The sequence below is a fragment of the Mauremys mutica genome, chromosome 1 (genome assembly GCF_020497125.1).
Source record: "Mauremys mutica isolate MM-2020 ecotype Southern chromosome 1, ASM2049712v1, whole genome shotgun sequence".
NCBI classification, from domain to species: Eukaryota; Metazoa; Chordata; order Testudines; family Geoemydidae; genus Mauremys; species Mauremys mutica.
This window is the reverse complement of record NC_059072.1, coordinates 74,424,528-74,452,053: the sequence shown is the minus strand read 5'-3', so window position 1 is coordinate 74,452,053 and position 27,526 is coordinate 74,424,528. Positions and strand designations below refer to the sequence as shown.

At 41.5% G+C, this 27,526-nt stretch overlaps 1 protein-coding gene across 5 annotated transcripts in view; it reads left to right on the top strand.

The window, feature by feature from the left end:
• The window catches only part of PPFIA2 (PTPRF interacting protein alpha 2), a 677,602-nt gene that overhangs the window by 626,260 nt on the left and 23,816 nt on the right, over positions 1-27,526 (top strand). For 4 of the 5 annotated variants that reach the window (XM_044979837.1, XM_044979845.1, XM_044979868.1 and 1 more), the window contains 5 exons: positions 5,584-5,592; positions 13,937-14,018; positions 16,617-16,817; positions 20,266-20,328; positions 22,003-22,032. In XM_044979837.1, coding sequence (XP_044835772.1) covers positions 5,584-5,592; positions 13,937-14,018; positions 16,617-16,817; positions 20,266-20,328; positions 22,003-22,032 — 385 coding nt within the window. The remainder of the gene's footprint in view (positions 1-5,583; positions 5,593-13,936; positions 14,019-16,616; positions 16,818-20,265; positions 20,329-22,002; positions 22,033-27,526) is intronic. The other variant, XM_044979876.1, reaches the window with a different exon arrangement.

The following is a 27,526-nucleotide window of genomic DNA, read 5'->3' as shown; positions in this document are numbered from 1 at the left end:
TATTTGTAACATTTATAAAAACCTATTATCCTGTAAGTGTGCATTCTTTGTTGTATAATAGTCCTTAAGAATAATTTTTATCTCGTGCCTTATTATTTTTAATTGTCCTTCATTTAATTTCTTTCCTTTATATCTGCACTCATGACAAATCATTTGATGTAAGAACTCCCAAGGCTTTTTCCCCCTTTTTGCAAACAAAAGATGCATTCAATACCTCTTGATGCCGTAAAAAAGTGCATTCTGTGGCCCCAGTCTGGCTAGGACAGGGGTGAGCAAACTTTTTGCCCCAAGGGCCACATCTGGGTATGGAAATTGTACGACAGGCCATGAATGCTCATGAAATTGGGGTTGGGGCTGGGGTGTGGGGAGGGGGGAGGGTTCTGGCTGAGGATGTGGACTAAGGTTGGGGCCAGAAATGAGGAGTTCAGGGTGCAGGAGGGGGCTCCGGGCTGGGCTGGAGGACTTGGGGGGGTGCAGGCTCTGGGGATGAGGGGTTTGGGGTGTAGGAGGATGCCCTGGGCTGGGATCAAGGGGTTCAGAGGGCAGAAGGGGGGTCAGGACTGTGGCAGAGGGTTAGGATACTGGGGGGTGAGGGCTCCAGGTGGGGGTACAGGCTCTGGGTTGGGGCTGGGGATGAGGGGTTTGGGGTGCAGGTGGGTGCTCCAGGCTAGGGATGAGGGATTTGGAGGGCGGCAGGGGGATCAGAACTGGGGCAGGGAGTTGGGACATGGGGAGGGGTGGCTTGGGGTGCGGGATCCAGGCCACGCTTACCTCAAGCGGCTTCTGGAAGCAGCAGCATGGAGCACCGGAGCAGGGAAAGCCCCACACCCCGCTCCCCAGCGGGAACTCGAGGGCCAGATTAAAACGGATGGTGGGACGGATGCGGCCCACGGGCTGTGGTTTGCCCACCCCTGGGTTAGGAGAGCCACACAGTGCCTTGTTGAAGTCAGTGAGGCATTGCATTCATGAACCCATACTGTTCTCCTTGCAGGATCAGGGCCTAATTTTTGTTTTATGTAAATAAGAACTGTTTTTTTCCTTTCAAGTTAATTCCATTTCAAAACATATTTTCCCTCCATTTATTTGAAGTATCTTTCTGAAACAATCAGTAAACCCTCTACCAATACTTTCCCTTAATTTAGTATCATGACATATTAATAAAATTAGATATTGGGGGGACCTTCTCTCTCCTGTACCCAAAATAGTAATTGCTTTCATTAAAATACTGTACACTTACAAATGTAATGATATTAAAGAGAGAAGGTGGGTGAGTTAATTTTTTTTGTTGGACCAACTGCTGTTGGTTACAAGGATAAGCTTTTAAACTTACACAGAGCTCCTCTTCAGGTCTTGGAAATGTGTCAGAGTGAATGTCTATACTGAAATTAAAAACCCACAGCTGGCCCAAGCCAGCTGACTCAGGATCATGGGGCTCGGGCTAAGAGTCTGTTTAATTGCAATGTAAATGTTCAGGTTGGGCTGCAGCCCAAGCTCTGGGACCTTTCCCACCTCACAGGGTCCTACAGCCTGGGCTCCAATCTGAGCCTAAATGTCTACATCGCAATTAAATGGTCCCTTAGCCTGAGCCCGTGAGCCTCAGTCAGCTGGGACAGGACGGCTGTGGATTTTTAAATTGCAGTGTAGATGTACCCAGAGTGCAGAGCTGTAACTGGGCAGGATGAGTGGAGCAGCCGCCCAGGGCGCAAAGCAGTGGGTGGCAGAAAAATGGGGTGCAGTGGGTGTTGGTGGGGCCAGCTTCATGCAGAACTAGGGAGCGGGGCATGCAGGGTTATTTCCCCTCTCCCCCCCAAAAAACTGTGTACTGGTCCCAGCTCTCTAATGCCTGCCAGAGTCACTCCCTCCTCAGCAGCGAAGCACACGAGATCTGCCCGCCGCAGCTGAGTCCACTCAGAGCGTGGTGGGATGGGAGGGCAGTCAGGTTCTATATTTCTTTCACATTCCAATGAAAGCAGTACATCATTTCATTCTCTCTACTTATGGAAAATTGTTTCCTTTTGAATACAGGGTTTGTGGAAAATAAACAGAGGGACACAGAGATCCCTCTTGCCAAATGTTTGAATCCTTTCTCCCTATGCAGTATAAGGAGCCTTACCTCAACTAACAGCTATTTCTGAGCCAGACACAAATAGGAAAAGCAAAACAAGGCCTCAACCCTGCAATCTGATCTATGCTGGGAGGGCCTTGCACTCATGCGGCATCCCAGTGACTTCAGTGGAAGGACCCTCATGGATGTAAGTGTGTACTCGTGGAGCCAACTGTGCCTTAAATCCTGATTCTGCCACCAATGGGACACCATACAGACATAAAGGTCCTGCCACGTCAGTCCCTTCATAGGATGGGAGCCTACGGGAATAAGGGAGAAAGAGACGAAAGACAGCAGGAAACTCCTGCTGTCAAAAAAAGAAGTATTAGATATTATTTCCAACAAGCTGAAGTATGATCAAGGAAGGTCCTTGTCTTCCTTCATTAAAATGGGGATAAAAAGTTTTCTTAGGAAAATGAGAGAGTTAAATTTAAGGACCTGGAGTTTCTGTGGAGTGGGATGCCATGAGGAAGCCAATTTATCTTCCCTTATTCTCTGTCTGGCTCAGGGGGCAGGTTAGAGCAGCCTGACACTCATCTAGCCTCCCCTAGCATAGGGAATGTGCTATGCTGTCTTTGGATGTTGGGAACTCCACCATAGTAGGGTTATCTCCAGCTAGAGCTTTACTCAGTCCTCACAGAGTAGAGCAATGCAGAGAATCTTCTCCCAAATGTTACACTTCATGACTCTACTTTCAAGTCTAATGGTGGATCCATTAATTTAGGAATTGTACAAATATGTATTTATTTCTCTATTTCTTTTACCCACTTTCTTCATCCTCCCTATCTATCTGTCCTATGGCCCCAAAACTCTCCATACCTCACCCTTTTGTCATTTACTCCCACTTCCTTCCCATTTTTCTCCTTCTGTTGCCCATCCTCTCTCTCCACCACACACACACACACGCACTTGAAACAAAAACTTTATTTCTTGGCCTCTTCCCCCCTACCGACTACTGTGTGTTTTGTCCAGATCTCACCTCCCGCTGCCCATGCTCAGTGACAGCACGGGTTCATCAGGCCAGCCTTTTCTTCAGTTATATTTTCCAAGCAGTTTTACAGTGCACCTTTCTTTTGACCTCTGTAAGGTTTTTTTGAAATACAGTATTGTAAGATTGCGTAGATGTTATTCAGTCATGTTGTGATGGGTTTGGTCACAGGGACCCCCTTGGGACTGTCACCTGACGTCCTGAGATTACCTCTTAGCCCGTTTTCCCTGCCAGCTTGGGACTTCCAGAACCCTGCCTTGTTGAGCCAGACACACTAGCCTGCTGCAACACAGACCCAGGTCTGTTCCACACCCCCAAAGCTGAAGGCTTTAAGTGAAAACAGCTCTGCAGGTTACCTGACTCCAGCACCCAGACACCCAGCTCCCACCCAATGGGATCCAAACCCCAAATAAATCTGTTTTACCCTGTATAAAGCTTATGCAAGGTAAACTCATAAATTGTTCGCCCTCTATAACACTGATAGAGAGAGATGCACAGCTGTTTGCTCCCCCAGCTATTAATCGCTTCCTCTGGGTTCAATAATAAAAGTGATTTTATTAAGAATAAAAAGTAGGATTTAAGTGGTTTCAATTAATAGCAGACAGAACAAAGTAAGTCACCAAGCAAAAACACACAAGTCTAAGCCTAATACATTAAGAAACTGATTACAGGTAAAATCTCACCCTCAGAAATGTTCCAATAAGCTTCTTTCACAGACTAGATGCCTTCCTAGTCTGGGCCCAGTCCTGCCCCCTGGTATAGTCCTTGTTAGTTTCAGCAGACATCTTAGGTAGAAACTAGACATTTTCTCATAACTGGCAGCCCCCTTTGTCCTGTTCCACCCCCTTTTATAGCTTTGGCACAAGGAGGGAATCTTTTGTGTCTCTGGATCCCCACCCCTTCTTCTTAATGGAAAAGTACCAGATTTAAGATGGAGTCCAGTATCAGGTGACATGTTCACATGTCCTATGAGACCCCAGCCTCCATTCTTCCTGGGCTGGCTCACAGGAACATAGGAAGGGTTGCAGGTAAATAAACCATTTACAACCAATTGTCCTAGTCAATTGGAGCCATCAAGATTCTAAACCACCATTAATGGCCCACACTTTGCATAGTTACAATAGGACCTCAGAGTTATACTTCATATTTCTAGCTTCAGATACAAGGATGATACATACATACAAACAGGATGAACATAGTCAGTAGGTCATAAGCTTTGTAATGATACCTTAAAAGAGACCTTTTGCATAAAGCATATTCCAGTTACATCATATTCACACTCATAAACATATTCCATAAAACATTATGGAGTGCAATGTCACACATGGGACACAGGTTTTCTTTCTTTACTGAATGACAATCATAAGATACAGATAGTACGCTGGGGAAATAATATTATCCATGGTGGCATCCTGGCTCTACAATAGACACCTTTAGAAATTATGTTGGTAGCACATGGTTTGCGCCTGGGTTGTTTGCATATTTAGCAGGGTTATTGGCTAGTGGGCAATGTCATTCATCCAGAAACTATTTTTATTAGCTCGCCTCTGAGTCTGTGTAACTTTACACACTTGTGTCAACAGGAAAATAAATTCAAATTTATAGTGTGATTGGTGCACAGTCCTTTTAGTGATATTTCTCTGTCCATGTTTTTTGGAGAATCGTAGCTGTTTTACAACCATACATAACTCAGCTTCCTCTTATATATAGTCTCACTATGAACTGGAAGTAAAATTCCATAACCTCAGTAAGGGGCCAGATGCTGCTATCCTTACACGGAGTAACACCTTACATAGAATGCAAAACTGCATAAACCACTGACAACTCGTCTCACACCAATCAGACTAGTCACAGAGTTACAGACTACTCAGCATGAGTAAGGATGGCAGAATCCAGCCCTAAGTGATGCTGACATTTCCTGTAATGTTTCAGAAAACACAACTTAAACCATTTTTTTTATGTAATAGACAAGAAAGCAAATCCTGGTTCACCCTTTGCTGTGTATTTTCTGTGTGTGTGGTTGGAGATTCTTCTGTGGTAATGTGCTTAGTGGCTAAATCCATGTTGTTTGTATCTAAATGCGTTTGTGTGAAAAAAACACTAATCAAAATATACATAACATTCCATTGCACAAAAGGTTATGAATGATGAAAGCTGGGACAACTTGCATTTGTTTGTGAATAGTATCCAACATGTGCTGTGTTGTCAGATCTTCTGGCTCTAACATTTATTGTAGGTCTGTTTTGCTAAGAGGTTTTTAATAAGTAACAGATGCCAATTTAATTATAACTGCTATTATCTCGGTTTAAAAATCCATACAGGGGCATGTATCTTTTTAAATAAATTAGTGGGCGGTCTGTTTCCTAGTGAGAGTTGCCATATTTGTGATTGTGCTATTATTTTATCTATCTTTTTTTTAATGGATTGACATATATTCATTAATGTTTGTGTGCTTTTCTTTTCCATCCATCTCTCTTCATCTCATGAAAAGCATATCTGGGTAAGTTAAATCACAGTGGCTGCTGAACATGTTCATTTTCAGCACCATGTTTTCTTTTTTTTTTTCTTTTCCTTTTTCAATTATATAAACAGACCTATGCAGAGAACTAACCCCAAACCAAATGTTCAGGGTATTCTAAAACTTTATAATAATTGAATGCACAATATTTCTCATTTCTTCACAAATTCAGGATTTGATCCTGAAGCCCTTACTCTTATCAGTCTACCTGGGGATAATGCCAGCCCATATTTAAAATAGTCTTGTTGGGTCTACATACTCTATATATAGAACAACAATATTTTCATTTTATGCTTATAAAATTTCATGCTTATTTTTCTTTTTTACTAATTCATTTGTTTTAAAAGTATGGAAATGTGTTTTAATTGGCTCTCCTGATTTCAGTTTTAAAATCCTCATCTCCTCTTCTTAGATCAATGGAACAAGTTTTTTTGTTTTTCCTGAAACAAACTATTTATGGAGCTTATAAAAGAAAATTCTATGCAGAGTACACAAACTCTTAAATATGTCTGAACTATGGCTTTTTTTAAGATTGGAAGACCAGAAATAAACTTGGAGAGGACAGGAGTTATTATTTTAATTTAAAATGTATTACTATGAAATGCTGGTACAAAACCTGATTTAATAAAATTTAATTAACCTGGAAGCTCCAAGGGTCTCTAATAATATCTAGTAAACTTTATACTAGATTGCAAGGTCGTCTATTTGGCAAGTCTGTTTGGTTCATTATTGTTTTGATTATATTTTTAATAGTAATTCTCTGCTGCTCTAATTTAAAGTTATGGTCTGTATTTTTATGGCTATTCAGCATTCCAGAATATGCCTCTGTTCACATAATGTATGCTTTCAGAAAAGCAATAATGCCCTTCTGCTTGCAGAACATGCACTAATATACAGCAATTACAGCAATGTTTAAAAATGCTGTCCATAACTATGTACCTATGCTCATATTAAAGGAATAATAAAACTTCCCTTGCCCTTTGTATTTAAACACTTTTTATTTATTGCTTGAATCATTACTTACATTTACCTGTCCAATATTTCAATCATTCTCCCCTGAAATCTCTTTTAAAGTTAACTGGAAAAAGTTTTGCAAAGACATGAAGAATTAACCTTGCCCACCAGTCCCAGTCCACCTATTATACAAAGCAATGCATATATATATAGAAAAGATAAGTGCATATACATAGAAAAGATAAGTGCATTATTTAAAGTCAAGGTCAGCCTCAGGGCAAGAGTTTGAAGAACTAACTTAATTTTTAATTAAGGGTTGTATTTAAAACATACATAGACCCTTTTAAAAGAGATTAAGTCAAAAATATATGGCAATGGCAAGGTTGCTTCTTGTTCCTTTTAAATCTGTAGTGGCTAAAAAATACCAATACAGAGAAATGAAAAATTCCTTCTGTTAATAGCATCTGTACAACGCCCTACGAGTTCAATGGAAAGATTCTTGCCTGAATCCAAAAGGCTTTGAATCCAAGACACTAGTTCCTGGACATTTGTCTGTTTCAGTTATTTGAATATTATTTTTCTATAGGGAATCAATTGTGTTTACACCTTGGTTTGAAGTCCTCAAGTTGCTCACATTGAATGGCATCTTCTATCTATCTTAATTTACAGAAATCTAATATGTATAAAAGCTGGTTGTAATTTGGACAATATTTCTACTTGAAAGAATATAATAATTAACAATTCCATTTACATTACTCAGTGTTAAATAATAATAAAGGAAATAATAATAATAAAGGGAATCTGTTGCATTTTGTCTTCAACATAACATTTTGACTTGCAGCCAGTATCTTTATTAGAAAACTTTTATGCATGACATTTCATGGGAATTAGCTTCTCTGTCTACAAGCCAGTGTTTCTAAGTGAGAACTACTAGTACCGTACTATTAAAATGTTGTTACGTCTTGTTTTAACATGCCTCATTAACTTGCCTCACATTTGCTATTGAATTTTAATTAAGAGCCATTATAATTGGTATTACTGAGAACTCTACATGTGAAATCAACTGGAACTAGCTAATCGTACTACTATTTTACAGAAGTACGGAGTTGTGTTTTGAAATTCAAGTTTCATCATGGAAGTGTTTAGACTTTGTCTTATAGTTCCTGCACTTGAATTTAGGTGTCAGTCATTTTGAGCAGCTATTTGTTGTTCACCTCATTAGGTGAGCCTCACTTTCATGACAGTTATAAACAAGATCAAGCTAGAGATTTTGTTTTTAATCCAGATTTTAATATTTGCCAACAGAGAGGTCAATGGGTGGACTCTCCTTAGTCATTCATTTTTAAATAACATTCATTTGCTGTTACACAATGAACAGTTGACAGTGGGTGATAACAGGAATTGAAAATCATCTATGCAGGAAAAAAACATTTAGTGGACAAGAAACTCCATGCATTGTAATCCCCTAAATCAGTGGTTCTCAACCTTTTTTCATGTTTGGTTCCTAAAAAATTTTTTAATGGAGTTGTGGAACCCTTTGGAAACCTTAGACTTAGTCTGCTGACCCCCAGGAGACTGCAGACCATAGGTTGAAAACCACTGTTCTATGGTAACAACAGCCATTTGTGGACCCCCTACAATGGACTACAGGTTGAAAACCACTGCCCTAAATCTCAGGTTGTCCTGAACATTCATAGTCAGCACTGATCTCTTGGGTTTTATCTCTTCCCTGACAGCACAGTTCCCATATTGTCCACTCTGGCCACTGCTCCCTTCAGAGGAGTTTCAAAGTGCTGAACGGCAACTCTACTATAATAATGTTGAGTGGGTTAGCATAGTTATATTCTAAACAGTCCCACGAGGCTCTGGGGAGGATTAGGATAAGGAGAACAGCCCAGTACAATAGTGCCCCTGTGAAGTAGTTTCCTTGGGATTAGGGAAGAGAAGTCAATGCTGGGGGGAGCCCGCATTTCCATGTCACCACCATTCTGTGCCAGCCAGCCCAGACACACCTGACTGTACCCCTCTCTATTTGCACCAATGGTGAGGATACCCAGTTGTATCATGTCCTCTTTTGAAAATGTTAGATTAACAGAAGAGTCACCCTAGCTTTGAACAGAGGCTAGCTAAAGTCCACTTTCATATAATTTCCTTACCTTGCAACACCTATCTAGCGCAGTGGAAGATAGTTAGTTAATGACGCAATAATAAATTATTTAGATAATGGCATAGAGAGTACACTTATAAAATTTGTGGACAGTACCAACTGGGAAGAGTTGGAAGAGCTTTGGAGGGCAGGATTAGAATTCAAAATTATCTCGACAAACTGTCAAAATGGTCTGAAATACATAGGATGAAATGCAATAAGGACAAATGCAAAGAACTACACTTAGGAAGGAATAATCAGCTGCACAAATACAAAATGGGAAAAGACTGTCTAGGAAGGAGTAGTGCAGAAGGTGATCTGGGAGTTGTAGAGGATCACAAATTAAATGTGAGTCAGCAGTGTAATACTGTTGCAAAACAACAAATGTCTTTCTATGATGTATTAGTAGGGGTGTTGAAAGCAAGACATGAGAAGTAATTATTCCACTCTACTCAGCATTGATAAGCCTCAACTGGCGTACTGTGTTCTTTGAGAAAGAGGTGGACAAATTTGAGAAAGTCCAGAGGAGAGCAACAAATGTGTGTTAAAGGCCTAGAAAACATGACCTACAAGGACAGATTGAAAAAACTGGGTTTGTTTAGTCTGAAGAAGAGAAGACTGAGAGGGGACATGATAACAGTCTTCTCAGGTACATAAAAGGATGTTATAAAGAGGAGGGTGATACATTGTTCTCCTTATCCACTGAAGACAGGAAGTAATGGGCATAAATTGAAGCAAGGGAGATTTAAGTTAGATACTAGGAAAAACTACTTAACCATAAGGCTCATTAAGAACGGGAACAAATTACCTAGGGAGGTGTTGGGAATCTTTGTCATTGGAGGTTTTTAAGAGCAGGTTAGACAAACTCTTATCAGCGATGGTCCCTAATACTTTGTCCTTCCTCTGTGCAGGGGACTGGACTAGATGACCTATCAAGGTCCCTTCCAGTCCTACATTCATATTACCGTTACTCCCACAGTGTCTTAAATAAAGGGCATTTTATTCTTAAATAATAATATCTAAACATATTGATTCATTTTGTAATCATTCCAGTGCTTGCAAACTCTTTTAGAGACTATTATATGCAAACTACCTCCTACAGTAAAGTCTAATTAATATCAATTCTTCTGACCATATTGGTTGCATATGTTGCCAAAAATTAGACAGGAAAGCAAGGAAAGTCCTGTATCTGCCTAAAGATACAAACAAGTGACACAGTGTAACAGTATATAGTGCTTTCTCTGACATCTGCCAGCTCCTCCCCATCTTTCAGAGTAGGGAGGGGAACGCTACATTTTTCCCCACCAGCTGTAAACCCCAGCAGAGGGAAAGAGTCTGAGGCAGTTATCAGTGCAGCTGAGCACACTCTGTTCCTCCCCTAATGATCAGTTGCTTAGCTAGGCAGGGAGGAGGCAGCTGCAGTTCTAGCTTCCTCTAACCAGGGGCCTCTCTGTCCATCTGCGGAGCAAGCAGCAGCTACCCTCTGGAGCCATGGGCCCCTTCCTCTCAGACGCTAATTTGTGGGTTTTACTTAGAATAACTTCATGGCCTCATAAACTACTTTGATGAAGTGTAGTGGATACATTTTTCTCCCAAAATGGCATCTAAATTTATGTGAACTGGTTTATAGCTGTTATTACCCTGGTGGTAGGAAAATTGCGCACAGTTTTAGCTATTTTCACATTGTTGTAATGAAAAATAACAGATTCATTTGAAAATTATCGGATTCTTTTTGCAAGGAGTTTATACTGTAAATAAACTAATGTATTCTCAAGTGAAATCCACTTTAGTAGATTCTGAGATTATAAAGCCATCAGCTAGTGTGACCTCTGATATAACACAATCTTGATTCTAACATCTTGATTTTGATTTTTTTTTAAACTTGACTTTGAAATAGCCAAGGAATTTTGGTTTGAAAATTTGCTGCAGACGTACAATCACTGCAGAAGATTCATATTATTCATAAATACTGGAAGTTGCTATTTTAGTTATATTACCTTTATTAATTAGATTTACTTTTTATCAAAATTATACATCATTTATTAATTAACTTGCATCATACTCATTTTTGTAACCCAATCTAACAAAGAATGTATCTTTGTCCCCCTCTAGGGGCTGATTCATGTAAGAGGATAAGTGTCTACTACAGCTGTCACCTAAGAAATTACTGCTTTTAGATGGAGTAATAGAGGCTCTGGTTTTAGTTCTGCAGAGCCAAGGTTCAAACGCTGTATACAGCCTAAGTGACATAATTTATAATTTCATATTGTATAATATAAAATGATACATATATTTAAACCACAGGGTATTTTTTTTTAAAAAGGGAAATTCAAATTAAATAAAACTTGCATTTCATTAGTTGTAGGCAAAACTATAAAGGAAAAGGAAATTATTATCTGAGCTTTTAAATATAAATTCCAATCTTTCTAAAAAATTAAATGAATAAAAATGTCTTTAAAATCCCAAGTATCAGAGGGGTAGCCGTGTTAGTCTGGTTCTGTTAGACTGCTTGCATCCGAAGAAGTGGGTATTCACCCACGAAAGCTCATGCTGCAAAACGTCTGTTAGTCTATAAGGTGCCACAGGATTCTTTGCTGCTTTAAGATCCCAAATCATTAAGTGAGGCTTTGGTCTTGTGCAGGCACTCTGCCCAAGGGTTAATTTCACCCTAATACAATATTTGACTGAATAATAGATTTTAAAATTACAACTAAAATGATTTATAATCATTTTCCTCCCTCACCTGCTGTGCCTTCCAAGAACCTCAGGATTATGTGTGATGTCACTGATAGCTGTAGCCAGGAGCATAAGAAATTCAGGTTTTGGACGGTTCTGTTCAGCCAAAAGCAATATCCAGAGCTGCTCTCCCATAAGTACCGCCACGAGTCTGACTGACCATGCAGCTATAGAGGCTCTTCACTAATCCAGGGGAGAACATCTCCCTCAGAAGCAGCAGCATAATGCTAAACTGAGAGCCCAAACCTGACTCCAGTTTGATTACTGTATGGCAACTGAGCTCATGGGAATCACACCAGAGATATACTGAACATGCTCAATACTTTCTCTGATATTCCAGGCTGGAGGAAGTGAGTTGTTGAGGGGAAAGACATTGTAAAGTGGCTCTGGGGCCTAAAGATTATGTCTCCTTTCCTGGCACTTCAATTCCAGAGTTCAGCCATGGGTTTAAAAAGAGATCTAACAAGCCCAAATTTGCCTCCTAGACCAAAGTTCCTCCCAACTCACATACCACTGAGCACGGAGGAAGCTCACACAGATGATGGGGATGGGGTGGTTGAGTGATCTCATACTCGTTTTTGGGTAGAACCTGTGCAACAACAGTGTGGTAGAGAGGGCCACTCCACCCTCTCTGGGAAATTGGAGCAGGAAACCCTCACTTCCACCAGCCACCCACAGAGAGTAAACACCATCCTTACACACCAAGCAGTTAACTGACTTTTTTACTTGGGCTCCTTGGCTCAGCTCCCCAGGTCTCCTTGGCCTAGCTGGGATTCAGGAAAAGGACATGGATAGCAAGTGGCAGTTATATAACCAGTTTCCTACAAGCAGCTGCAAAACTCCCTGCAGCAGAGGAGTGTGTGTGCTGAGAGGGAAGCCTAGATGATTTTGGTTGAAAAGTGTTGTCAGATGTCAATGGTGTTATCTATAGCTGAAATACAGAAACCTGAAGCAGTTGTAGGGCCAGATTTTCAAAAATGGACTCTTCTTGTAGATTCAAAATAATTTAGGGAATTTAGGTAACTAAGCGGCTGATTTCACCTATAAACTCTGACTTTTGGCTATCTAAAAAACTTGCATTGCACCTGAAAGTTGTCATTTAAGAAATTAAACAGTTCCATAGAACTGAAAACATAAATTTGGAAAGGATGGTGACATAAGTAGTTTGTGTTCGTCACTGCTGGACAACTTGATTCAAATAAAAAATTAGATTATCAGGACAAAGAGGTGTGCAGGTCTTAATCAATCTTTCTCCCCTTCTACTAGAGCCAAATTCTAAAATGCTCACTCAGTGAATAGCATCTATCTGAAAGTGTTACTCCATTGATTACAATGGAGTAATTTACAGAATAAAAGGATACTCAGTAGGGGCACAAGTAACAGAATCTGACCCTTCATGATTTGGGGACCCCAAGTTTATTTCTTAAAAAAACAGGGTCATTCTCTTGCCTTTATCTCTGCTTCATTGTACCACAGTTTTTCAAGATCCCTATGTGAAGGGCTACTAAGGCAAAGAAGCATTGTTGGGGGATCTCAGAACCACGCAGGCTGCAACAATAAAGGACAAGGAAGCAAAAGCAATATTATCACTTTGAATTTCCTTTCTTATGAGGTGTTGTCAGCAAATTTTAATGTTACATTAGCATAGTCCTTATCTAATTTGTTTCCATTACTGCTGAGAACCTGCCTTCTGTGTTCCTCTCAGTGGGAGGCAGACAGAAATACTTTGGTTAATAAGAAACAGGTTTTAGAAGGGCTACATGATGAATTCTGTGCCTCCTGCAATATCCCGTTGATCCTTTCCCCTGTGCAAAAGGATTTTTTTTGTGTGCGTGATCAAATTATTTAATATGGGTGAAATGTAAAGCTAGCATTTTCCTGATATTTTAATAGATTTAAAAGTATATAATCTGCATCATATTCAATATGATTATATTAAATGTGATGTTACACTCTTTGTTTTAAAGGCTGCAAAAGCCAAATTCTTACTGTGGAGTGACGTGTTCTACAAGCTTTGAAGTCCAGGGGAGATGGCAGGCGCAGAATTTGGATCTGTAGCTGGCCACCTTTGTAATGATTCACATATCGTTGATAAATTATCACAATGCTTATCCAATGAATTGTGTCAAAACATGTAACAAAATTGTATAATAGATGTCTTCTCTGTGGTATATTTCTATACGCAATCCAGAAATGTTGACAATTAAAATACAAATGTATTTCCTTTACATGTTAGGCATTATCATAGGAGTCCTAGATAAAATGAGTCCTAGAACAGAAAGAGAAAAAAGTTTGGGATAGAGAAAGGAATATGTTCAGAAAAGGCAAGGAACTGCTTTTACTTAGGCTTAAATACTTTAACAAGGTTATTGGTGTAAATGAGGAGAGTTATTGTGCTGCATTATTGTTGCATTTAGCCTTGGAAGTACAAGTGTAGCTCTGCTGTCCCAGGTACTGACACCTACTTAACACTTTCTGATACACTTTTAGGCATGAACTTCTGGAAGAAGCTCGGAGAAAGGGATTGCCTTTTGCACAGTGGGACGGGCCTACAGTGGTTGCGTGGCTGGAGGTAAGTGTTGGAAGCATGGATCTTATTCACAGAACGTCTGTATTTATGTTACCCTCCCAAACTCTGAGAGACAGTATTTGGAAAGAAAGTTTGAATGTTTCCTTTTCTTACTTTCTATTAGCTGTAGTATCACCGCCAGCTGCAGGAGGCTAATGGGTGGGGGACTGAGACAGAAGCTGCCGAGAGGGCGATTGAGGCAGGTTGGATGGAAGGGGGGCAAAAAAGGGTTTATTACCTCTGAAGAAAGCTACCCTAGAAAAACTGCAATTGAACACTGGGTTCCTGAGTCTCAATGTTCCTCTGTCAGTAAATGTCCAGGAAACCCACTGTCTGAGTGTGTCTGTCTCTCTTATTTCCCCTAGTGGCAGATATGTGTAGAGGATCTTCCCCTCACAAATAGTATGTAGTCATATAATTTAAAGACTTTACATAACACATAAGTACAAGGGGGCAAATTAAGGCAAACAATATATGTATTGTAGCGGGGTGATCAGCTGCTCCTGCCCGGGAGGGGTAAAAGTAGCCCTGCAGAGGGCTGTGGCTGGGAGAAAGCAGCTTTGAGGCTGATTGGGGAAGCAGCCGCAGCTGGGCCATGCCCCAGACAGGCCTCAGCTGGCCCTATATAAGAGGCTGGGAGCCAGGAGCTCAGCAGACTCTCTCTAGCTTTGAGAGGGAGGGTTCTGGCTGCAGGGAGCTGAGAGAAGGTACCTGGAGTGAAGCAGGGCTGGGGAAAGGCCAAGGGGCAGGGCATGGACTGTGGGACTGTTGCCCGAACCCGAGCCTTGAGGAACTGAAAGTGGTGGAGAATGTGGGCATAAGTGGTCCGCCCCCGATACAAGGAACATGAGCACGGACATGGGAACTATTGCCTGGACTTCAAGGAATCAGGGGATGATGGATCCCAGTTATACAGGGGTCTTCTACGGGGAGACCCCAGGGGTTCCCCTGGGTGGGGAGACCCAGAGAGTGCGGGTACTGCCTGGGGGGCAGCACCCTGAGGGAAGGGGCACCAGGTCTAGGAGGGACAAGGGGGCCAAACCAGTGAGTGGCGAGATTTCAGCCTGCAGAGGGCGCTCCAAGGCTGGAAAAAGAGCTAATTCCCAGGTCACCAGCAGGAGGCGCTGCAGGGGTGAGTCAGCACATGATTACAGTATGTATAACTTGGATAAATCTTAAGAGCTGTGAGCTTCCGTAACTAATGCTGATAACATGTCTCAGTCTTGAGCTGCATCCTCCTTGCTTGGAACAATGGGTATACACTTCTCAGAGACACTATTTGTGTCACACTAAGTGGTTGTTTCTGATGTAGATAAGTGTCTGCTATAGAGCTGATTAAAACCTTCACACTCCTTTTTACCCATTCATGTAATTTAACTTTGAATCAAGTTCTACAGAAGTAAAGAACTCAAACTTAGGCCGCTCTCCTTTCCAAATTGTTGTCTTCTGTTCTAAGGAACTTTTTAAGTGCAAACTAAGTGGAGTGTTCAGCAGGCACTCAGTTCCATGCTGATGAGTGTGGTATAGGCAACAGAACAGAAAAGAATGTTTGTACACTACCAGTAGCTAATGCATTAATTTGAAACGTGCTTTTTTACACCTTATATTTGAAAAGTACAAATTTCTCAAGTTGAGCACCCAAAATCACTAGTCACTTCTGAAAATGTTGTCGAGTTATGTCTTTTGGTTCTCCTTCTGCACATTTCATTATAATTGAATGTATTTCATACTGTGACTAGGAGCTCCCTGGTTTTGGGGGAGGGTGTTTGGTTTTTTGGGGGGACCGTGTTTTGGAGGGTTCACATATGTATTTCTTTGATATGGAATTCTTTCCTGTGGATAAGAAGATCTGGGTGTTCTTTCAATCATAATAAGGGACACAACAGGCAGTGTGTTTTTGCATGCCTAGAAGAATGCAAAACAGTTGAGCACAGTTCAGTCGTACTGTCAGTCTCTGCTCATAAGAGGTCATGAAAAGAATAGTAGAACTGTTGCAGGCAGGGATTTTGAGCAGCTCTGAAAACACTTTGCATAGGTCTACACTTTGTGCTCAAGGAAACATACCTGTGCTCACACTCATTGATCTAGCACACTCAAATAGTGTGTAGCAGCCACGGCGCAAGGGGCTAGCCACCCTGAGCACAACCCATCCACAGTGCTAGGTAAGTACTCAGGGCAGCTACCCTGTCAGTGGCTCTCTCTGTTGTGGGTATACTCAATGTTCCACAAACTAGCTCTCAGTGAGCTAGTGCGGGTATGTCTCCTCAAGCTGGAATATAGATATACCCTAGGAAACATACCTGTATTCGACATTCCTGGTATGGTTATGGAACGCTAGAGAGCTAATGTGAAATCTCCAGTCGTGCTCAGGTCCAGAATTCCAAAGCCATTTCACAACATCAAAATCACTTTTCGATCACACTTGTTGCCTGTGCAATGCCTGAATCTGCATGCGCAAAAGGGCCTTTCACAAACTGGTGATTTGAGTGCTTGAGCATTACCGTAGTAATTCACATGGCAGGTGTCTTAATAACTAAATCATGTATGAAATCTCAGAATTTGAGTTCTAGTGTCTTAAACTAGTGACTTTTTTCTCAACAGCTGTGGTTGGGAATGCCTGCATGGTATGTTGCTGCTTGCCGTGCAAATGTGAAGAGTGGAGCCATAATGTCTGCTTTGTCTGATACTGAGATTCAGAGAGAAATTGGAATCAGCAACCCTCTCCATCGCTTAAAGCTCCGACTAGCAATCCAGGAGATGGTCTCACTTACGAGTCCATCAGCTCCTCCCACTTCTAGAACAGTGAGTCATGTTCAGCCAACTTTCTTTCTCACACTTGACACTATGTCAAAATCCATAGCAAAGGCTGTGTAGTACAAACCAAATCAAAATCAGTCTGAACTGTCCTGAAGAGAGTGGAAGTGCCTCTACTTGCTTGTTGATCACTGATACTTTCCTGTAAAAAATACATTTTTTTAACATCGTGCTTCTGATTAACCTTGAAATTACCTCAGTGATCAATATGAGAGAAGGGCAAACCTCAAAATGCTCACGTGTGATATGCATAGATACCTAACGTTTGGAAGCTTACTTGTACTTTTGCAGGTGTTTTATTTTCCCCTTTTGCCAAGTCACATCCTCTCCCCAAATGAACCAGATACTTTTCCTGCCCTGTCTCTTTCCTCCCACAGAATATTCTTGCCTCTCCCTCCTTCTACCTTTTTCAGTTATCCCCCAGCCTGGATCTGCTGTATCCTCCTGCTTATCTTTCCTCCCTAGGAGAGGCAACAAGAGTATGTGGCTATGTAGTGAGAAGAAGGAAGAGAGATAGAAAATGTTTTATTTTCTGTGTATAATGGCATGGGTGATGGGAGGAGAGAGAGCAGGCAGGAGACGAGTGCATATAGGAGAGAGAATGAAAGTGATGGGAAGAAGCCTGTTTGAAAGAGAACAAAGGTGAGAAGTGGAAGTGAATTTGAAAGGGTGAGGATCCTGTGTGTGCATGGTAAGAGTGTGCATGGAAGTGGGGAGATGGAGAACAAAGGGACCATGCTGGTGGGGAATGAAATAAAGAATAGGAGTTAGGAAGGGAGAGAATCATGAGACAGATGGTGAACGCTAAGAAATACATGACTGGAAGTAAGGTGAGAAAGCTGGGCCTAGAAAGAGATATTGGAGGTCAGAGAAAGAGAAAAGGGGCTTGGACAGATGGGAATTGTGCAGAAGTGGTGAAGGGAAAGGCTGAGAGGTAGAGACCCTGAAGGAAAAAAGGGTAGAAAGAAAGTCAAGAGAGGAGAACATTAGGCAGCAGGAAAAAGAGATAAGGCAAATGAGTCAAAGTGAGAGAAAAGAGGAGAAAAGAAAGAAGTGGACAAGAAATGGAAAAACCTAAGACAATACTCAAATTTAAGGATAGTACATTGTATTGAGTGGTTATCTCCCTAGGCTGTATAGTATTTTCCTGTCAGAAAAGGGGAAGTTGATTGAAAATGAAGAGGGCCAGGGGCAGCATGCTGCCTGGGAAAGGGGGACACTGGAATAATTTGGGCACTGAGCCTTGGTTTGGATCAGCATCCAAAAGTCTGGATGCTCATTCAACCCCTGTATACAAACCTCTTGAGTCTGCAAAGTGAGTTTTGAACTTTCTAGAGACTAAGCTATTTTGTAGCCTCTGGTACATGTTAATTTTAGTCAGCTGCAAATACAAGTACAGTTTCTTTTATGTAAATTGTTTTCAGGTCTATAAGTGGAAGCTGGGCTGAAATATGGGGACAGAATTAAGGAGATTTTTAAATGTGTAGTGTAATATATTACACTTGTTCTTTCATTGAAGAGATTGTTTGAACAGTGAGGATATTTGAATATTTCTCTACCTTAACTTCCATATTCTTAACTTCTTAATTTCCATATTTTAAATGCTCAGTGATAATGAACTGTGTTGCACATACATTATGTTACTCAGCAATAGATTTAAAATTTAAGGAAACAATTGCAGACACAGATCTGAGCAGGTGAATTTTATCTGTCATAGTGAAATGTATCTTGAACAAACAGTAGTTGTAAGTCACTGCATGATCAGGTGGCTGTAAGACTTTTTACAGCACTGCTCAAGTTTGTGCTGTCATGATGTCATATGCAATTCTGCACCACTTGATCTGCACAATCAGTTTTTCTATAGTGTGCCCATACTGGTGGTTTTTGATCCCTAAGATATTTAAACATCTTTTAGAGCTTTGTGTATGCAATCAAAATATGTCCACTATTCCAGTAACTGCTAAGGGCCAAATTCTGTTACTCTTACTTTGAGGAGGACCTTATTCCTCCAATGAGCTGATTTCTACTACTCAGAGTGCTCCTCCTTGAAGTGGTACTATCCAAGGTACTGTTATCAGTAACCTGGCCCTAAGAATCTGGCATATGTACTTAAAATCTGATGGCTTTCCTCATTCAAGGATGAATCTTGTGCTCATTGAAGACAATAGCAAAAAACGATAATGACTTAGGGTAAATTTTCAAACAAACACACCTAAATACCATTTTCAAAAGTGGCTCAGGCACTGAGAAGTCTGAGTTTCATTGAAAGTCAAATTTTACCCTGAACATCTCTGTTTCTCTATTCCCATTACTGAGGCACCTTTAAAATATATAGTTACACAGCTGAAGAAAAGCATTGACGTTTACTAGATGAGATGTCACATATTCAGGCTAGAAATATTAGGGTAGATTGGGCTTTTTGCACTTAGCCGTGAGGGATGGGTGGCACGCAGCTGTACCATGAGTCAGAACTCCTCTGTCCTCTCTCTTTCCCCAGAAGGAAGTTAATTTAATGCAGCCTTTGCCCTTGTGTGCTCAGCCAGCTCTTGAACCCCCTTACTTTCCTGCCTGGTCACACCGGGGCAAGTCAGACTTTAACCCTTATTAAAAACAATGGAATGAGGGGAAAAAGCGAACATGCTTAAAAGAAATTCTTCAAGAATGTTTGACATACAGAGCTGTAGAGAAAGGGATCTTATGTTATACTACATACTATATACTATTTTTGTTTATTTAAATGTTCACAATTGCATAAAAGTTTTATCAATTTAAATTTTCACATTTGTGGGAAATTGGGGGGAGGGGCATAACGGGGGTCAGACAATAATTATTTAATAAGTGTAGATGTTGAGATTCAAGAATTTAAAGCCTTAAAACCATGAAAATCCAAATTGTCAAGATCACATGACCAAATATACAAAATAAGTATTCTTAAATCAAACTCTGATAAATTCTCAAGCAGCATTTTTCTTATTTTGCCTCTCTGTAAATTTCAGTTACTATCAATGGAAATACTACAATGCAACTGCAGTATGTGTTCAGAATTTTTAGGCTGGAAATTCATCACCAAATTAGAACTCTCTTCAGGATTCAGTTACCACATTAAAGCTTATGTTGGCGCTTTGTGTGATATACTCGCTTTAACTGTTATTCTTTCCTTTGTAATGGTATTCAGAGAATTTCCACCACATTAGGAGTAAGACATTTCATCCACCAGTTCTGGTTAATAAACAATCATCTGTTAAGATCTTAGTGAAAAAAGATGTAAAGCAAGTTGTCTAAAGTTCTCTCTAGTTGCAGCTCGATTGAGGCAAGAAAAATGGTTGTGCTGATTGTGATGCTATACGCTGTTAACTTACAGTGGTGCTGCCTTTCTTCTTTAACACTGCTTACCTAATGTGGATTCTACCTGCTTCCCTGTGGGCCTTGTTAACAGCCCTCAGGCAATGTTTGGGTGACCCATGAAGAAATGGAAAATCTTGCAGCTCCAGCCAAAACGGTTAGTCTTTCCAATTTTATTTAAACAACAGTGATATTTATTTTAATGGCAAGAACTCAACTGAAGTGTATGTAGTTGTTTACAATTGTCAGATCACCTGTAGATTGTTTCTCAAATATACAGTTCGACAAAACATAACAGTTCCCCAAAAAATAAAATACCAAATGTATTACAGTCACAGAGACTATATTAACTTGCACACAGTACTGAAGTTTCACTGTACAGCTGTAGTTCCATTTTCTGAAACATTAATTTGGATGTCACGCTCTGTTGAATATGCAGGAAGAGTGTTTAACATAAGGGAACACTGTCAATTCGAAATCTAGTCTGTTAAAAATGAGTCTATAGCAATTTCAGTACCGCACCTGTCCCTAAGCCTCCTTTCCAGTATCACTTTAAATAGAAGTTTGCGATAATGATGAGACTGAGAGATGTTAATCTAGAGAAAGCCTGAACAGTATGTAATCAGGACAAAAATGCTTTCACTAGAATTCTCTCTTTGAAAACCAGACCAGGTTGTTCACATTTCTGGGACTTGGGGTGACTATTGTGCCATTGATTTTTTGGCAAACGTCTTACTGATTTTGGTAGAGACTTAAAATGTATGGCAGTATGTATCCTCCAGTCAATGGCTCAGATTTTTTTCATTCCTTAAAACCTCAGGCTTAGAATTATATTTTGTTTTCAAAGGTAAGGTTTTTCTATGCCAGCATGAGACCATGCTTGTAAGCAATTAACTGAGCTTAAAAAACAGATGTATGAAACCTTATCCTCAATTCAGAATAATTTACAGTTAGCCCAGCCCATAAATGGCAGGGGAGGTGCTAAATCTACATTTTAATGCAGCAAAGTTGGATTTGTTACACATTTTCATTTGCTATAATGTTTTACATATTCACTATAAATTTCATGGAGTGATTTCCTTACCAATTATTTTTTACAACCAAGCTTCCTCTCAGCTTTATCATTATTGGTAAAGAAAACACTGACACAATAACAACACCTTTAGCACCAACAAACAGAGCTAGTCCTGGAAAATTGGCCAGGAAAAAAACCACATACTTTTGGTACAAGAAAGTGAATAGCTTTATTGCAATGTGTTGTACAAAATATTACTGTTAACACAATTGAATGGAACTATTACTTTGCCTGTTAAGAATGTGCAAGTCAAACACAAAAGCTTTACAGGTATTCACATATCTGAATCAGGGCAAAATTTCAACCATTCTGCCTGTAAACATGGCTTTACATTATGAATTTTTTGAGACTTTGCTGGACAAAACAGTGGGTTACCCCTAATTTTCAATATTTTGAGACAAAATGGCAAAATTTTGACTTTAGTAGCTGCTTTTGTGAAAACAACCAAGGGAGTTTGAGATGAACTTGTAAAATTTCACAAAACTATGAAGGTTTTTTTATATCTTTAATATTTTCTTGATTTGTCAGTACTAAGAAGTTTTTTACTCAACCTTAATTATAATGATGTCAGTTTTGTAGTTTAGCTAAGCAGTTTGCCACTGACACTAGGTCAAATGCATTATCAGCATATTTATTTGTACATTTTTCTTTGTACTAGAATTGTTAACATTTGCATTATAATCACCTTTTGCTTCTTGACTTGTGTTTATTGTATTTTTTACCTGCTTTTCTAATGGCTCCTTGCTGATAATACAGAAAGAGTCTGAGGAAGGCAGCTGGGCCCAGGTATGAATCTTTTGACTTTACACTTTTAGGATGGAAGACTAATAATAATTTAATTAACATAGTAATAGAAAACCTTGTAACATTTTATCAGCTATTGTATGAGTCTAATGCGTGATTTCCTCCTACTAATTTAAGTATAATGAGTATCTTTTACATTTTTAATTTAAAAAAATCTTTTCTAGACAGGTTTGTTACATAAAACATAGATAGCATATTTGCAGCAAATATTTTCCTTTATATAAATTGCTACCATCTTTTGTAACCAGATATTTTAAGGAGACTCAACACAATCCTTTATTTTGTGCATATACACTTTGCACACATATCCATTATGTGCACTAGTATGATTTGCTTTTGCTTGGGATGATGAGGAAGTAAGACACAACACACTAGCAAGCAGATTACTGACAGTGGCTGCAAATGCCTTGTTACCCTGCAGTCCCTAATGCTCATAAAGAATGAGCGTGTCTGCTACATGACCTCAACACCAGCAAGATGCAGCTCCCAGCCATACTGGTATTGATTAGAAACGTGTTTGCTCACAGGGGATGGGTGATGTACATGCAGGCCTGCCAACGGGAGGGCAAAGGGGGCAATTGCCCAGCATCCCAAGCAATTTAAAAGGGCACAGGGGCCCCTGGCCGCTGCTGCGGTAGTGGTGGCCGGGAGCCCTGGGCCCGGTTAAATCACCTGGGCAGGCCGCAGGGCTCCTTGGTGTGCATGGGGTGGTACCGGCAGCGGCAAAGGCAGCCGGGCGGGCATGTAGAAGCCCTGGCTATGCCGAAGAGCATGCTCAGCAGTTCACTGAGCACTAGCAGCGCAGTCGGCAGCAGCTCAGGCCCACTGCGTGTTCTGCCCTGGGGCCCAGAATTGTTGTCGGTGGGCCTGTGTACATGTACTCAGTAGTAAGGCCTTGCATGCCTCATGTCCTTCCCACACTGTCCTTAGCACACCTTTTCCTAAGCACATGCCCAAGTTTGGGGCAATTAGGTCACAACAAACAGAGTTTATGTGCTGCTTATTCAGATGGGATATTAATGTCAGGCTATTGTGAATGGTGCAGGTATGGTTCCTGTTCCTACTGGCAATGTCTTTCAAACCCTGCCAGCACAGAAAAAAAGACCTCTCTTGTTTTGGCCACCAGTGTCTGTGGAAGGCCATCGAAGTCACAGAGATGGCATGCTCCCTCTTCCTGATGAAATAATCAGTAAACTATGGGGGAGAAAGGATGATAGGTCAGCTAGAGGCATCCTGACACCATCCTGTGGTTGATTCATAGTAAACTTAGATCCTCATTTATGTGTACGTGCAGCAGGGGTAACTGAAGGTACAATCAAGTGCCTGCACAATTTTTGTATACATTTTTGGAGGTTCTTTGTGTGTGTCATTTATAGAATACGGGATCAGATTTTTAAAGGTATTTAGGCACCTAACTTCCATTGATTTCAATGGGAGTTAGGTGCCTAAATATCTCTAAAAATGTGGGCCTAGATGCTCTGCATGTAAAGTCTACAACAGTGTTTCCCAAACTTGTTCCGTCGCTTGTTCAGGGAAAGCCCCTGGCGGTCCGGGCCAGTTTGTTTACCTGCCGTGTCCGCAGGTCTGGCCGATCACGGCTCCCAGTGGCCACAGTTCGCTGCTCCAGGCCAATGGGAGCTGCAGGAAGCGGCACGGGCCGTGGGACGTACTGGCCAACACTTCCAGCAGCTCTCATTGGCCTGGAACGGCGAACTGCAGCAAGTGGGAGACGCGATCGGCCGGACCTGCAAACATGGCAGGTAAACAAACCGGCCCTGGCCACCAGGGGCTTTCCCTACGTAAGCAGCAGAACAAGTTTGGGAAACACTGGTCTACAACCATCATGTACTTCACATCTGGAAGCTGAAAGGCCCTGTTAATTACACTAAAGGCTGAATGCCCAGGAACTACTAGAAAGAATACCCTTTGCAAATTGTGTTTAGGATCAACAGTCACAGCAGGCTGGCTTCACTTTGATAACCCAAAGTGCAGCATGCTGAGATGACACAGCTATCAAGGAAATTGTGCTAGTTCTTGGAGCTGAACCATTAATGTAGAAGCTTTTCAGTATATTACACAATTTCAAAGATTTTTTATTATTATTATTTTATTTGAAAACCACACCATATACTACCGAGTCCTTTTAAATCATAGATCACCGTATTGTAGGATTGGAAGGGACCTCAGAAGGTCATCTAGTCCAGTCTCCTATGCTGAGGAAGGACTAAGTATTATGTGGGTCATCCCTGACAGGTGTTTGTCTGCCCTGTTCTTAAAAATCTCCAAGGACAGCGATTCCACAACCTCCCTAGGTGACTTGTTCCAGTGCATAACTACCCATATAGTTAGGAAATTTTCCTTAATGTCTGAACTAAATCTCCCTTGCTGCAGTTTAAGCCCATTACTTCTTGTCCTGTGCTTAGTGGATAAGGAGAACAATTTATCACCCTCCTCTTTTTATACTAACATTATGTACTTGAAGACTGTTATCATGTCCCCTCTCAGTCTTCTCTTCTCCAGACTAAACAAACGCAGTCTTTCCTCATTGGTCATATTTTCTAGACCTTTAACATTTTTTGTTGCTCCCCTCTGGGTTTTCTCCAATTTGTCCACATCTTTCCCAAAGTGTGATGCCCAGAACTGGACACAATACTCCAGTTGAGGCTTTATCAGTACTGAGTAGAGTGGAAGAATTACTTCTTGTGTCGTACTTACACAGTGGTGCAAGTAGATTTTAATTCTTATTGGTATGCCTAGGCGACTCATGGGAGGGACACAAAGTGGGGCAACAGCTAACGGGGGAGGGGGCATGTGACTGCCCATGTGACTCCTCCCTGTCCCCTGACTGGGGCCCCCCACACTCTCCCCGTCCCATGTTACCTGGGGGGGGCTCTGTATCCCGCTGCGCCGGATATGGATTTCTGACCTGCAGGGCTCCCGGGACCCACAGGGGCAAAAGGAGCATTGGCAGCCCCATGCTGGCAGCACCTCCAGTGCAGCTGTACCGCACCCAGCCCTGACCTCCAGCGGGGCTGTACAGACCCTCGACAGGAGATGCAGCTGTGTGGAAGGGCTGGGGGTGGGGCTGGGGGTGGTACAGCTGTGGTTCCTGGGAGCCTTGCAGTTCTGAAAAAAGACGGTTACTCACCTTTGTAACTGTTGTTCTTCGAGATGTGTTGCTCATATCCATTCCAGTCAGGTGTGCGCGTGCCGCGTGCACGCTCGTCGGAAGATTTTTACCCTAGCAACACTCGGTGGGTCAGCTGAGCGGATATATACCCCTGCCGACCCAACCGCCCCTCAGTTCCTTCTTGCCGGCTACTCCGACAGTGGGGAAGAAGGGCGGGTTTGGAGTGGATAGGAGCAACACATCTCGAAGAACAACAGTTACAAAGGTGAGTAACCGTCTTTTCTTCTTCGAGTGCTTTCTCATATCGATTCCAATTAGGTGACTCCCAAGCCTTACCTAGGCGGTGGGGTCGGAGTGAGATGTTGCAGAATGCAAGACTGCTGAGCCAAATGCTGCATCATCTCTGGACTGTTGAACCAGTGCGTAATGTGAGGCAAAGGTGTGAACCGATGGCCAGGTAGCTGCTCGACATATCTCCTGGATGGGTACATGAGCCAGGAAGGCAGCAGATGAAGCCTGAGCCCGAGTAGAATGGGCGGTGAGGTGGCTAGCCAGAACATGAGCCAAATCATAGAATGTACGGATGCAGGACGTCACCCAAGATGAAATTCGTTGGGATGAGACCGGTAGGCCTTTCATCCGATCTGCCACAGCTACGAAGAGCTGAGGTGACCTTCGGAAGGGTTTTGTTCTCTCGATATAGAAGGCGAGAGCCCTGCGAACGTCTAGGGTGTGCAGCTGTTGTTCCCGTCGCGATGTGTGCGGCTTCGGGAAAAAGACTGGGAGGAAGATGTCTTGATTGACATGAAAGGCAGACACCACCTTAGGGAGGAAGGAGGGGTGTGGTCGCAGCTGTACCTTATCCTTATGGAATACCGTATACGGGGGATTAGCTGTCAAGGCCCAAAGCTCAGATACTCGTCACGCCGAAGTAATAGCAACGAGGAAGGCTGTTTACAAGGAAAGGTAAAGTAGCGAGCAGGTGGCCAGCGGTTTGAAGGCGAACTATGACACAATTAGCAGTATAGAACTACGAGTAGCTAGGGATGTGGAGATCAGCAAAGCCGTGCTCCACAGTTCCAACAACCGTCACGGGCAGTGAGAAGGAACTGAGGGGCAGTTGGGTCGGCAGGGGTATATATCCAGCGCCATGGCGGTGCCACTCCAGGGGGCGCCCAGCCGACCCACTGAGTGTTGCTAGGGTAAAAATCTTCCGACGAATGTGCACGCGGAGCGCACACTCCTAATTGGAATCGATATGAGCAAGCACTCGAAGAAGAATGGTTCTTCCTGGTACAACATACTGGCAATAAATATCTCAATGGTACAGCGTACCTGACCGCTTACTTGCACCACTGTACTTACAACACTCCTGCTAATACATCCCTGAAGGATGTTCATTTTTTTCAACAGTGTTATATTGTTGACACATTCCATATGTGATCAACTATAACCCAAGATCCATTTCTGTAGTACTTCTTCCTAGGCAGTCATTTCCCATTTTTTATTTGTGCAATTGATTATTCCTTCCTAAGTGGGGTACTTTGCATTTGTCCTTATTGAATTTCATCCTATTTACTTCAAATCATTTCTTCGGTTTCTCCAGGCTTTATCCTGTTTTGAATTCTAACCCTGCCCACCAAAGCGCTTTCAGTCCCTTCTGGCTTGGTATTGCCCGCAAGCTTTTTAAATGTACTCTCTACACCATTATCCAAATCATGTATGAAGAGATTGACTAGTACTGGACCCACTTTTAGCTAACTCTTAAGACCTGGCTGCAGTATGCTTACCTGAAATTCATCACACTCACAGGAAATAACAGGATTTTATTAGAAGTTTTATTAGAAAATGGAGAGAAAATCCAAGGTAAAATTATATAAATCGCAGATTTTAATCTACAAGCAGCCCTGCCTAGTTAGGGCACGAGCTTATGGTTTCAGATAGGTCAGAGAATCAAATATTTATATTCTTAGACTTCTGTGTCTGTCCAGCTGCTGTCAGGTCTTTCTTTGTTTTGGCATCCCTCTTTCCCTCAGACTGACACATCCCTTCATATATCCCCAGTTTACTCTCATGATTAGGTGTCAGCCACTGCATCATCATTTTAGCTATTATACCTATTAACTTTAGGGGGCAAACTGAAAAAATTAGTGGTACCTTTCCAAACAGTACTCACAAACCAAGCTCTACTCACTTGATATGCCACAGATCTTCATAATATACTAGTCCTTCTTTCTTACACAGAATCAGCAGTGAAAGTTCACAATAGCAACATTTTAATTATTATGAAATTGAAATTAATACCACAGTTCAGTGCTATTGTTACAGGCTGGTTGCAGACTCAGG